The 13,431-nt window shown below is 42.9% G+C and overlaps 1 protein-coding gene across 6 annotated transcripts in view; it reads right to left on the bottom strand.

Moving 5' to 3' along the window:
* LOC139748286 (unconventional myosin-Ie-like) overlaps positions 1-13,112 on the bottom strand; it is a 146,799-nt gene extending 133,687 nt beyond the window's left edge. For 3 of the 6 annotated variants that reach the window (XM_071661267.1, XM_071661261.1, XM_071661269.1), the window contains exons 1-2: positions 13,021-13,099; positions 6,820-7,225 (exon numbers count right to left, since the gene is read on the bottom strand). Coding sequence is in view for 5 of the 6 variants with exons in the window: in XM_071661261.1 (XP_071517362.1) it covers positions 6,820-6,924 (105 nt within the window). In the remaining variant the exon portion in view is untranslated. Of the gene's footprint in view, positions 1-6,819; positions 7,226-13,020 lie in introns of all 6 variants that reach the window. The other 3 variants (XM_071661263.1, XM_071661262.1, XM_071661264.1) reach the window with 3 other exon arrangements.
* Positions 13,113-13,431: the final 319 nt, after the last annotated feature.

Here is a 13,431-nt window from a genome sequence, read left to right as displayed (position 1 = left end):
TCTTACCTGGAATGTTAACTAGTGTTAAATGTTAAATGCCTGATTTATGTGTTTATCTTTGTACACCTGCATTCTTTCATTATAAGTAGATTTAATGTAGTGCTGGTCTTTTAATTCAATCCCAGAACTTGCTGATCGTGTTATCCCGTTGTGAAACGTAACGAAGCTAGCGTCCTTGCGAAGACGAGGACTAGTAGATTACACGTAACAAATATATGTTACTGGCGACCTTGTCCGAATATATTATATTTGAATTCGTAACAATATACAAAGCATTTCAGTGATAGCATGGGAAAAGGGCACATATCTAGTGGTAGGAGGCAAGCGAAGAACGCAGCAGTACAGTGAGCACAATAGAACCACATAGGAGAGTAACACGTGGTCCCGAGAAGGGTCTCCCTCCTGTGAAATGCACCTATCGAGGGTAGGTATCGGTGTGAAGGGATGAGAAGGCGCCCATCCCCCAGGAGGTTCTGCGACCATCGTGTGGAGGAGGCAGGAAGGTCACACCACCACCGCCACTGGTATATCCGCGAAGGAAGGACGGGTTGGGACAGATGATGTCACGAGTCCCACGCCAGTTACATCCTAAGACCAGAATAATGCTATCCTCCGTCTCCAACCACGACCGTTCCCTAGTTACAGTGGCAACACAACATCCAAACTTTCCGTGTCAGAGCGGCATCAGTTACAATAAGATCAGATGTCATTACTGTCAAATTGCATATATGATACAAAATACAATTCTTTAAGTTTAGAAGCTGAAGTAAAGGATAAAAAGTATAAGTTATATAACAAAATATAAAATACAAAGAAGCATATAAAACAGCTCATATATAACAGCGTCTTTAGATGGTTTAACAGTAGAAGATTTTCTGGTACAAATGATTTCCTGAATGTATCATAGCGCTGTATAGTCGGAGACAGTCTTCATTCTGACCTTAAAAATACACAGTATTGGTGTAAAGGATGGGTTGCATCTTTGCATGATCTCCACCTGCTTCACTGCACATTCCCGATACAGCATACCTTATGTTTTAGTGTTGGCACCCAATTTCCTAACTTTCTTAACAATTTTCTCAAGTATATTTATCTGATGATTAGCTTGCCATACCAGGTGGTAATTGAAAAACATGAAATTGATTCTATAGTTGACCTGTAAAATAGATCAATTCTTGCGTTGTCTACATGTAGACTATTCAAATTACATACAAAATGCAATCTTTGATTACATTTCTTATACACAATACCAGTAATTTGCACCGCCTTTTAACGGGGCATTTATGGTAAAGCCCAAATAATTATAGTGACCCACTCTTTTAAGATTTCCATCTTCAACTGTAATTCTGGTACATGGAGTTTGTTTTTTGTTCTAAAATCAATCATGTTAAGAGACAAATGTCCCCAATCCTGCCAACCAATCTGCACGAGGGAGCCGACAAGAATCCCAACAAATAAAAAAAATGGTGAGAAACTTCGTGAAAACAACCGCGAATGAACCTTTGTGACGGTTGGTCGAGGTGACGCCCGCCGCGGCGTTGTGCTACCGGCTGAGCAGAGAGCGAGCGAGCGAGCGAGGGGGTCAGCACCACACGACAAGTTCCTGCCACTCTGCTCAGCGTTGTCCTCCGCTCTCTCCCTCCCTCCCACGTGTGGCTCGAAACTTTACTCTTAAACAGTATACGTCATCAATCAACAAACCTGCCTGCCAGCTGTCATCTCCTACATACATTCAACCAAAAACAATAATGAAACGATGAACTGGTAACTCTGAAGCACCTCACGTTCATACCCTTGGATATACCTATCATCACACACTCAAACTATGCTTTCTGTACATGATGAGGCTTCCAGGTACTATTTTGTAGAAGACAATAGGATGAAGAGACTAGCATGTACTACAGCTGACAACATGAAGACAAAGCAGCCAAACACAATGGCCCCAAGTACATCCACTTCCAGGAACAGCAGGTTGTGTGCAGTGTAATGGCAACACCCATGGCCAGAGACAGCAGTCAGTGTGTACACGAGATGGCTAAGTGTGATAGCCACAGTGAAACACTCTTTACAAACAACCTAATTACCACATCCAACCCCCAGGCACAAGTCGCAATGATCACATAACAATAAACATTTAACCGACTATACACTGCGAACTGCCTCATGATCCTACAATTAAAGTAATAAGGAACATAAATCATCTAAAGCTATTAGTGTAAATTCTATGTGACATTTTAAACCAAGATTATTAAACAACTATCAAAGCGATCTCTGTAATTTCTTACATCCAATGGGAAAAAAATGTTTAATAAGTCAAAATAGGCGAGTAATCAAAAATAATATAAAGCTATGATCTAGATTATGGATAGCCTAATCACCCTACCACACGTTACTGGATTACATAAATATTATGATCACTAGCCGCCTCTCACATGAGTCTCTGCGACCTTGCTCTCCCCACATAACATCAACACCAACTGTAATATAAAACAACTGCGCCGTGCAAGTATCTGACTACATTACTTACTAGCGTGGTAATCATAAATAAGCGACGTTAAGTAGTGTACCAGCCTCTTGTCCCAAGTCTCTCTCTCTCTCTCTCTCTCTCTCTCTCTCTCTCTCTCTCTCTCTCTCTCTCTCTCCAAGCCTACCATGATATTGTCCCATATACACACAGACACACACACACACACACAAACTCCTCCCCCGCTCCCTCGCCCACTACCACACACATACACGCATGCGTAAGATTCCTGTACCAGGAGCACTGTCCTCGTTCTGTCCTTGTGTGTGTGTGTGTGTGTGTGTGTGTGTGTGTGTGTGTGTTTGCAGCTGGAGGGCTGGAGGGAGGGTTCTTGTAAGTCCACCCATGACTCAAACTCTGGCTACCAGTTCCTTATTACTCTCCTGTCTTCAATCACACTAACATCAGATTTCTGCCCCACACATGATACCTCGGCAGTCCGGATTTCACTGGGTGGTAAGAGACATGTGTCTGTTTTTGTTATCATCCAACCCCAGACAAGGACCTACATTACAATCTTTCAACGAGACAAGCAGCAGTCCCCCACCACCAGAGGTCCACTTCGAAAAATTAAGTTTCCTGCCACGAACTAGCCAGGAACTTGCCGGCAAGTCAAGGACCCCAACAAACCTACTCTGGGTTGTCAAGTTTGGTTTTATTTACGATGTGGGACAGTCAAATTACAGTGAGACGGGTGTGTGAAGCTTAAGCATAAAGTGAGAAAGGAGTAGTGAAGCTTAGGCTTACATTAAGAAAGGTGTGGTGAAGTTTGAAAGCTTTTTGTATTGGCTGAGCCACAAGTCCTCTACAAACGACAATGCCACCTAATTCTTAGCATTATTAATCCAACCAATGGCTTAAATGAGTGTTTACAGGTAAGGTTACCGGTCCCCACACCCATCCACCCACCTTTCCTTCCTCACGCAATCTCGCTTCATTTGAACTCAATTGTGTCCTGATGCCATCGGGTGTTAATGTGAAAACAGGTTTTGTCGTCTGAGGCTCGAGTGCTTCTGATGGAACAGGTGTAAACGCAATACAGACCAACAATATACAGAGCAGGGGCAAAACAAGTTTGTTAACAACTATCCCGACATGCACGTACAACATCGCAATAGTGAGGTGGTTAAACTGCCAAGTTTCGTGAAACTGGATCAGTCGCGGTCGGGCCGAGATCCGGCAGTCAGTCAGCAATAACAGAAGAGAACATATTGGATATTTCGGATCGCATGATGCAAAGCCCGAAAAAGTCTGCTCGTAAACTGGCGCAGCAGATGGGCGTCTCGTATACGGTAAGTGCGCAGTGACTCGGCTCATCCTGTATTTCCCACAGTTAGGTTAGGATATAAGGTGTAGAGTGGTGCAAGAATTCTAAACACCCACTTACAATACCCTTGCTTGTCCAAAATAATAATAAGGTCCAATGCATTACGGTACATATGTCCACCATGTGAATCTTGAAGGGAGGACTGAACAACTAATGTGGCTTCATCCCGCTAATGTAAAAACTGCATTTGTGTAGAATTAAAGGCCTCTCTCTCTCTCTCTCTCTCTCTCTCTCTCTCTCTCTATATATATATATATATATATATATATATATATATATATATATATATATATATATATACACACACACACATTCATTAAAAGAAAGTAGGCTGGGCTGGCTTCATCTTCAATCTTTCTGGTCCTAAACCAAAAGAATCTCCAGGAACGCAAATTTTCTCCCTCCCTTCCGACCTGACCACTCAACAGCTAACACCCCAACATCATGTGTTGGGTATGCAAGTTCTGAACGATTTGTCACGGTGAAACTGTGCGAGTGTGTCATGACTTTGTTAAAACTGCTGGTGACGCCATGCGTGACTGGTCCCCACCACTACCATAATCACCTGGTGATGTGGCTGTTGGTGACTTGCCCCACCTCTACTACCATCACCAGGTGATCTGGGTGTTAGTGACCGTCTCCCACCACTACCAAAATTAACTGGAGATGTGAGTGTTCGTGACTGGCTCCCATCACTAACATCACTTTCGTTAGTAACCTCAGAGAATCACGCAGTTGCTAACACCTGTGAACCAAATATTCAACTTCACACGATGCTAACACACACAACTTTAACAATTGAATCATAACTCACATATTACCTAATTAGTTTAAAGGCCACGCGACGACCTAGCGCTTCCCCAACAAGCAACTAGTTATCCCGGTTGTACCGCATGGATGTGTAACCGTCCAATTGTGACTAATGCTGCCATCCAGTGGTCATCACACACACACACACACACACACACACACACACACACACACACCTCGTTCTACGTCATCAGTTTAACATTCCTATAACAGTTCCCTTTTATCAACTGTGTGCCTTTCTCCCGTCGTGTACATTGAGGTACAGAAGTTTTCCTCATATGGTCCTATCATACGATGTGCGGCCTTCTTGGGGATAGAGTGATAGGGGTTGAAAAAGTACATACGCAAAGAGTGGTACGTGTGTTTTACAAAGAGCAACGAGATACTGTAATGGGAAAAAAGGACTGTTAACATTATCCATGAGGTAGCGAGACATTCTGTGCAACTTCCTTACTATTCACTTTCCGATGGAATTTCCGTGACTACATCCGGGGGCAGCTGCTGTTGTTGGCGGGGCTGTGACGTGAACAGGCATGGGTGGTGGGGGGGGGGGGGGTCAGGGAGGGAGGTGGCGCTGTTCACCCTTGACAACCATCCTGATGGGCCGCCGGTGGGAGAGAAGGGTTGGGGGGGGGGGGGGGTTATAGTTAAGGGGATGAGGAGACGATAGGGGAATGACGAGGAGAAATACGGAGTGGGGAACATTTACACATAGTTATAACAGCGTTGCGATCTTTGGACTACCATATTCAATACTGCGACAGCGCCAGGAGAAACGACGGCTGCGCCACCACCTGAACCCTCACTCCCTCCCCGTAACCAAGTATCGGATAACGCTGCGATGAAACAAAGAATGAAACTTGACAAACGTGTCTGGCTGATATGATGGTGAGGGCTAGCGAAGGTTGCCCAGGGCCCCAGTGGTTGTCCAGGTTCTCAGAGGTTGCCCGCGGCCTAGGGGGTTGCCAACGGCCCCTGAGTTATGCCCGTGGACTAGGAGGTTGTCCAGGTTCCCGGAGATTGCCCGAGGTCCCGGAAGTTGCCCGCAGCCCCGGGAGTTGCCTCGGGTCCTAGGGATTGTTTACTGCTCTACAGACTGCCAGTAATCCGAGGCTGTAATGCAATGCTATCATGAGGTGCCTCACTGGAGGCTGTACGTCAGGGCCCTTGAGATGTCATCCGGGGCCTCAGCGTGTAACTGCACCTGACGCAGGGAGCGACTTGTCGGGGTGCTTCCTAGCTCCGGGCCACCAGCACTTCCCGTTTCCCTTCCATCAGCACTCGCTCCCAAGCCTCACAGAACCCACCTCCCTCAAAGGCTCCACAATCGTCACCCATCATTGAGTATACATCTACATTTCACAAGAGCAAACTTACATGAAGAAAGGCCCACACCAGTTTCGACAGCATATATGTTCTCGGAGTACGTCTGAGTGCAAGATTACAGCTTCTTGGCAAGGGGAAGGTACATAATCAACGGCACACAGGAGAACTATGACCCTCAGCAGCATATCATGCAGAATACTGCTAGAATCCAACAACATCAACTCAAGATAAACAAAGGTTACACCATTATACATATGTACATTGGATTCAATCAAATGCCTATAAGTAGGTTCTACAAATACAGCCCCGTAGTGTTATATGGCTCCCTGGATGGAAAATATACAGCAATAAAAAATATAAGAAATATAATCATGAAGCCTGACTGAAGATGGCAAATTATCCAACAGCCGATACCGGCTAGTCAGCATAAGCAGTACTCTTACCTTAACTCCACGTCCCTGCAGTACACACTGCTGTAACCACATATTTAGAAGTAGAAATACAAGGAGCCAAGCGTGAGATTTTCTTCCAAAGGTCAATTCCTTGAGCTATCTCCCTGATGCTAGACAGACAAGCTGTTTCTCTACACTCTCTCCTAAAGTACAGTGCTGATGGTCTTTTGGCCTATGATTATTAACTCTAAGACATGTATATGATTACCAATTCCACAGCCATGTACAACTTTGACAATATACGTTATTTTTCCAAACATGTTAGCCATGATACACTGCTGTACACATCAAAAGTAGACCATGATACATTGCTATATAAATCAAAGCCCAGAAAAGTCCTTCACACTACCATGCAAACTTCACTACTTAAAAGAGCTCACCTGATTCATGCTGTTACCGATGACGGGGAGATTATTGTTGTGGTTGACCACCCTCTTGCCACGTCCCTGGCTTTCGCTGGGAGTCTCCTTCCTGAAGAACCTCATGATGGAGGCGCCGTCGATGCTGTGGGCCAAGCCTAATCCTCACAGAGGACCTACCCGGTCCATCAAACAAACCTCTCGTCCATTAAACTGCTGTATTCCAGGCTCTTGTGTTGTTCACTCTTTATCCTATAAATGTCATATTGCTAATATCACTTCCAGTGCAGAGTTCATACAACAGACAACTTTACACTTTGCACCGCAAAGCTACGTTTCCAAACTTATTGTAGTGGCTTACAGAAACTTTATCACTTGATGAAGTCACTTAATCCGAAGCATTACGAATCCATTTGAAAATGCAGGACTTTTTTTTTGAGGAAGATAACGGTATGTTTTGTATTCAAGAACAAGACATGCATGAAAATCAAGTAGCGTTCAACGGCAAAAGCCAAAATTATGGTTAACTTCGTATTAAATGCTACAAAGATGAAGCAATTTATGAAACCAACTACAATCTTGAAATCAACAAAAAACATAAACATATTGAACATACGACTATGAAAAATCTATGTTGTTTCTCTATAGCCATAAATCATTTCATGTTATTCTAACATATCCGTCTAGGTCCCTTGAAGTTGGTGAGGGGACGACCAAATGCAGCCGGCCAACCAGAGCTCTCTCTGTCCCAGCACAACTGCGCAGCTGTCTCCAGCCTGTTAGTACAGCACCCGCTGACCAGCGGCCTCACACCCATACACCAGCACATCCTACCAACATGTAACATGTTCAGGGTTTACTGCATAAGTCAACGTCACGTAATACTGAAGAACATAAACTCGGGTGATTTATGACGCCACACCGTATATAGCTCTGGGTTACTTTTAATTTAACAAAGGCGATTAGTATTTTAACGTTAACATGGGAGTGATCATCCCATGCCTGGCACTAGGTGACGCCATGTTGAGGCAAGAGAGGACAGATTACGTAAGGCGGGCCAGCAGCCCTGCTAGCCTAAGGAAGGGCGGTCGGTCATGCAGCAAAGTTACGGTGTTGTCCTGTAGGAAGTTTACCCAACGTGGGTAGAGTAATGGCACTTGATACAAAGAATAAAAAAGGACTCGTTACACAGAGGTTTAATTCTGACATTAGTTCAGTGCATAACTTTATTTCACTTTCAACTTTCAAGAATGAGATAAGAGTACTGACTATGAAGGATCACGTACACATATTGCCAGCTACGTGCGACTAAGGTAAAACCAAGGAAGGTGTTAAACAAAGCACTCGCTTAATTTGTTCAAAGGAAATGCGATCGCATTCGCTCAGTCAACACTCATTCACATGAAATAAGCTTATTACTTCTCTCTCAAAATAATTTTCGGCGTGCTGACACCCCTAGACGGTACACACTACTTCATGCTCCGTTAGCTAAGGCATCACATACTCTCTGCTAGGGTTCATCGACATGAAACATTAAAAAGAAAAACCAAAGCCAGGTCCCATTACACTTCACTGTTAATTCACTGCCAGCCTACCTCACCACCATTATACACAACACCTGCTGCACACGGATAAAAACTTTATCACCCGATGATTATGAACCCTTATCTTGCCATCTACCTTTTTACGTCCAAGGACGTCTGTCATCTTTTGTTGATATTCTGAGGCATAAGAGGAATGCTCAAAGATGGGGATATTTGCTATATTTCGACTAGAATACTGAACATTCGGACAGAACTCCAATACTTGGGAGGTTAGTGAGGTATCTAAAGCTTTCGATATTTCTTGTAAAGTTTGTTAACTACTTCCAGACTGACTTCACGTTTTCCCTGATAAACATAGCCCTTACTAGTATCATAAGAAAATATGTCATGCTCAAAATCATCATCCGCGACTATTACTGTGCTCTCAAGACACTCACTAATACACTTGCAAAGCAAAACAAAAGTATCAATGCACTCAAAATCCGGATCTAAGTGTTTCCGAGCTAAAATGGAATGGTATTCTTTCACCATCAGCGTCACCATCCCGTCTTTACACCATCAGTACTGCCAACACTTACACTATCAACAGAGCATCACTGTGCCACCCACGCTGTACTACATTCCACTGCGCTGTCGCAATTAACACCAGCCCTTGCCAACATTATCCTCTCCAAAACCAAATCCTTAGGTAACATTATCATTAAAATCAGTGATTGCGGTACAGCTACCATCATTACCATCAACAGACGCATCATTCCCTCCACATCTCCCTCCACATCGAACAAACATCGTCACCACCAAACATGTGGCGGGTCGACACGCCAACACACCACCGGAACACATGTACCGAGCTGAGCACACCTGCTCATCTCTCCTGTATAAACTCGTCAAAGCCTGACACTACACTATCCAGAATATTTACCAACGTGGTTAAATGGCAAAACAATACTTTTAAGAGCATTAAATTCCCTATTATATCGTAAACACACACACACACACACACACACACACACACAAGAAACACTGGGAGTGTAAAAAGCAGAAGAGGTTAATGATAAACAAATCACAATACATTTCGTCATGGAAGGCCGATGGAATATATTCAAGAGCGTTCCCACTCCGTGTGAAGTTTGCCTAAACATTTCGACAGACCCGTCCACCCTTCCTAATACACCACTACGTTCATACTTCCAAGGCCCACAACACACACTCGAGTCACACTTCCAACAGCAAGTATTAGGCTCATGGTTCTAATGCCAACAACACACACTTGGCCTATACTTTCCACACACACATCAAACTCGGTTCATACTTTCATTGCTTACATTACACACTATTTTTACACTTCCAATGACATCATACTCGGTTTATCCTAACATTTGCCGCACCATACTCTTCACACTTCTAATGGCCACACCAAACACTATATTCACACTTCCAGTAGCCACACCACAATCTACCTCATATTTCCAACGCCAACATGACACAAGGTTCACACTTCCAATGCCCAAACCACACTTTCGGTTCACATTTCCAATGGTCACACCAGTTCATATTTCCAGCGCCCACTCTCACACTCGGCTCATACTTCTAACGCCCACTTCATCGTCATAAATGGAAAGGGTTGAGCCGGTACACTTGACCGAGCTAACGACGGGAACATCCACCCTTCTGACCTTGATACAAAAAACACGACTCCATCTAATGTTGGCAACTCTCAGCCTGCATTTACCTTCTCTATTCAACTAGTCTGACAGTGTACAATGGATGACTACTTATCATCGATCCTATGCTTCACAGCATCATGATCATCCGTCCGTATACATTTTTAACCAGCACCAAGGCAATCCCCCCTCCCTCAACCACCACCACCACCCCCCCTTGCACACTCCACGCCCAAGCTCAGACCGCTGTGGGCGGCCAGTTATCGATCGACCACAGACTGCTGGCTGAATGAACTCAACCTTCCTCTGATGCATAGCACAAAGCAGCTTGGCCTTCACTTCGATCTGTGACAGTAAATCATCCGTAATCATGAATACTGTATCTCGGATACGTAGCTTGCATTTTCATGAGCATACAGTTGTTGAACTTTCGATACAGTAATTAAATGAACTATAAAAATGTGTATACAGAAAGAAGTGAATAAATTTCCCAACCGAAACCCTGTAAGGTGACAGAGATCTGGCAAAGGTTTCCTACCTCTTGTAAGGCTGCAAGCTATGAGTAAACGTGATCCAGCTTACAAAATAGTTTTCGATTGCAATGAATGACTGAATAAACCTATGAAATTGGAAGTTAGTGAAAAACGGCAGCCCAAGTATTGCCCATGTTGTAAATGCTTCTAGCCTGGTTTTAATAAATCAAAAATAAAACAATCACTTCTAAGCCAAAAGATTTGCCAGCATAACATAGTACACCGCAAGAAAAAAAAATATTATTTAAGATCTTATCAAAACAACGAGCAGGCATGCAGGATCTAAGCTCTTAACCTGACAGGTCAGCAGGAAAGTTTAAAAAACCTGATTCTGATATCAAATGACTTGAGGCATAAAGGCATACTTGTGGTTGGAGTTCCGTCGAATTCTTTTTTTTTTTTTTTTTTAGCAAAATACGTTCACTGAACTCCAACAAGTTATGAGATATTTCTTTTGTTCAAGTGCACGAACGAAGCTTCCTTTTCCTTAGTTTGAATTCGATGTAATGATACCAGTCCTGAGCGAAAGCAATAACCTAAGCCAAGTTATGTACAGGTGCAATGTTCTAGAAAATCATACCCGTATATAAATTAATGTCGCATATATTATAATGCAAAACTAAGCTGTAAACTTCATTATGTGAACTAGGTTTCGGCATAAACGTTTGCAAGACACGTACACATGCGAATGACAGAAACGTATTCTTAAATCGCGTTTAAATGCTACGTCGCGTCTAGCGTCCCTACCGCCCACCGGGAACGTAAGGCAAAATACTATTAAGTCTAGCGTCATCACCCTTTCATCACACGTATGACTATTTCAAGACTTTCGCAAAATAAATATAAAGACGATATTCTGCTATCCCAATAACATACTAATTTTGGATCAAAACTGGTTAAATCATACTGCACCTCTTGCACTGGACCAGCCAGCCCTTGCATACTAACCTCGCGGCGTCCTTCAGGTGGTTATTGATCATCTCGCTGCCACCTGCTGTATCACCTGACCTCACCAACAACCCCACCTCCCAACATTCACCTTTCCCTACTACATTAGCGGCGGCTTAATGTACCGACCTGCTCTGCGGATACAATTTGACGATGTAATATATACTGCGTGTTGCCTTAAGTAATATCAAAGCAGTATAATAACTGTAAAGTATTAATAATATAACTGTTTGAACCACCTTACAGCTGAGGCATTCTGTGCGGATATCATATACGTTGTTACCATTCATAATACTTTCACCTGATGTATTGCACCAACAAAGATACAGTTTACTATTGCCAAAACTAACACTCCTGATAGTTTGTAATTCATTATAAGAAATAATGTATATCGATGAATATAAATCCAAGAAAGAATAGCGAGAGAACATAATAAGGGCCAACCAAAAGTAGTTCATGGCCGCCACACACAAACCACAGCAGTGCTCGAGCCAGAAGGCTAAACACTTTCTACAGCAGTACCGAAAACTTTCTCGTCTATCTTTTCGTGCACAGTAACCTTGTACAAGTAAGCAACCCCTGTCTTTAACATACAATTCATGGAGCAACAAATCTTTTAAAGAGAAAGCTCCATGGACGATTACAGCCAGCTCCGGCCAAAACAATTACAAATACCTAACAAACAATATGGCAGCATTTACAAGCTATATAACCACTACACAAACGCTGACGGGGGAAATGCGATGACTGGGTACGTCAGTCACTGATGGTGTAAAGTTTGCTACTTTCGATTCCCTTACGTTTTTGTTGGTCGACCCCCTCAAACACATAAAGACTTTTCTTGTATCACATATTTACGAACATATAATGATTTCATTATAATTTATATATGAGAAGATGGTTGTACAACCAGAGAATAAATCTCATGTTTACTTAAAACTTTTTGGTGAACATTTACTTCTATAACAATATGAAGTACGTTATTCGTCGCAACTGATCACCTTGTCTACGTCTCCAGTCAAGTTACTAATAATTTCCCCTGCTGTCCTTAGCTAAAAGCCACACAACATACTATTAATGAATGCTTCCCGAGTCAACTTCACGTGCGGTAACACTGGATTTTTTTTTTTTTTCATGAGTGGAACGTAACTTCGTTTCTAGATATAGCACTTGATGAGACGAGATGAAATACAATTTTATTCATAGTCTTCTTTGGGTATCTACTTTTGTTAGATGCCTTGTTGACTTTCACGTTCACACTGCACCGTTTAGCTGACCCGCTTGCAATGATACGAACTTAAATCAAGAAGTAAGAGATAGCTGTCACATCAAGTTCCGACCACACAGCTATTTATACGTTGTTACATTGACGTGAGGTATATCTATCTCTTAGCTCCTCCAACAAACATTTGTCTACGGTTCGTTTCCATTTTCTTACACACCAACACTTGCACAATCAACTGCGTTTTCAGTCAAGTACACCATTACACTGATATTCAGTTCCAACAAAAGGGTAAAATGAATGCCCCTCACTTAAGTACCAGAATAAATTGCTGTAACAACCTTCCTACTCAGAAGGTTAGACCCGACTGAATTACCACCTCGCGGCCCGCCACAACACCGACCACCACCACCCACCCATCACCAATGATGCCGACTACCATTATTAGTTTCTATTATTCTTCGTTTTGTTTTCTTTGTGGAAAAATCAATGTCCCCTGCTAATAGATCAGTATATAATAGGTTTTCGTGTTAGTCTGGTGATCAGCAAATCAATGATCAAGACGGACTGTAACACGGTCAGACTATTGTAGACTATCACAAACCTTATACATTGTGACATGTACAACTATGGTACTAATGTTTCCACTCCGCTCCTTATTTTTAAGTATAAAATATTCCTGCATCAATCATTCATCAAGCGAATATCCCACAACGAAGAGA

The sequence above is a fragment of the Panulirus ornatus genome, chromosome 73 (genome assembly GCF_036320965.1).
Source record: "Panulirus ornatus isolate Po-2019 chromosome 73, ASM3632096v1, whole genome shotgun sequence".
Lineage (NCBI taxonomy): Eukaryota > Metazoa > Arthropoda > Malacostraca > Decapoda > Palinuridae > Panulirus > Panulirus ornatus.
This window is presented reverse-complemented; position numbering and strand designations above follow the sequence as displayed.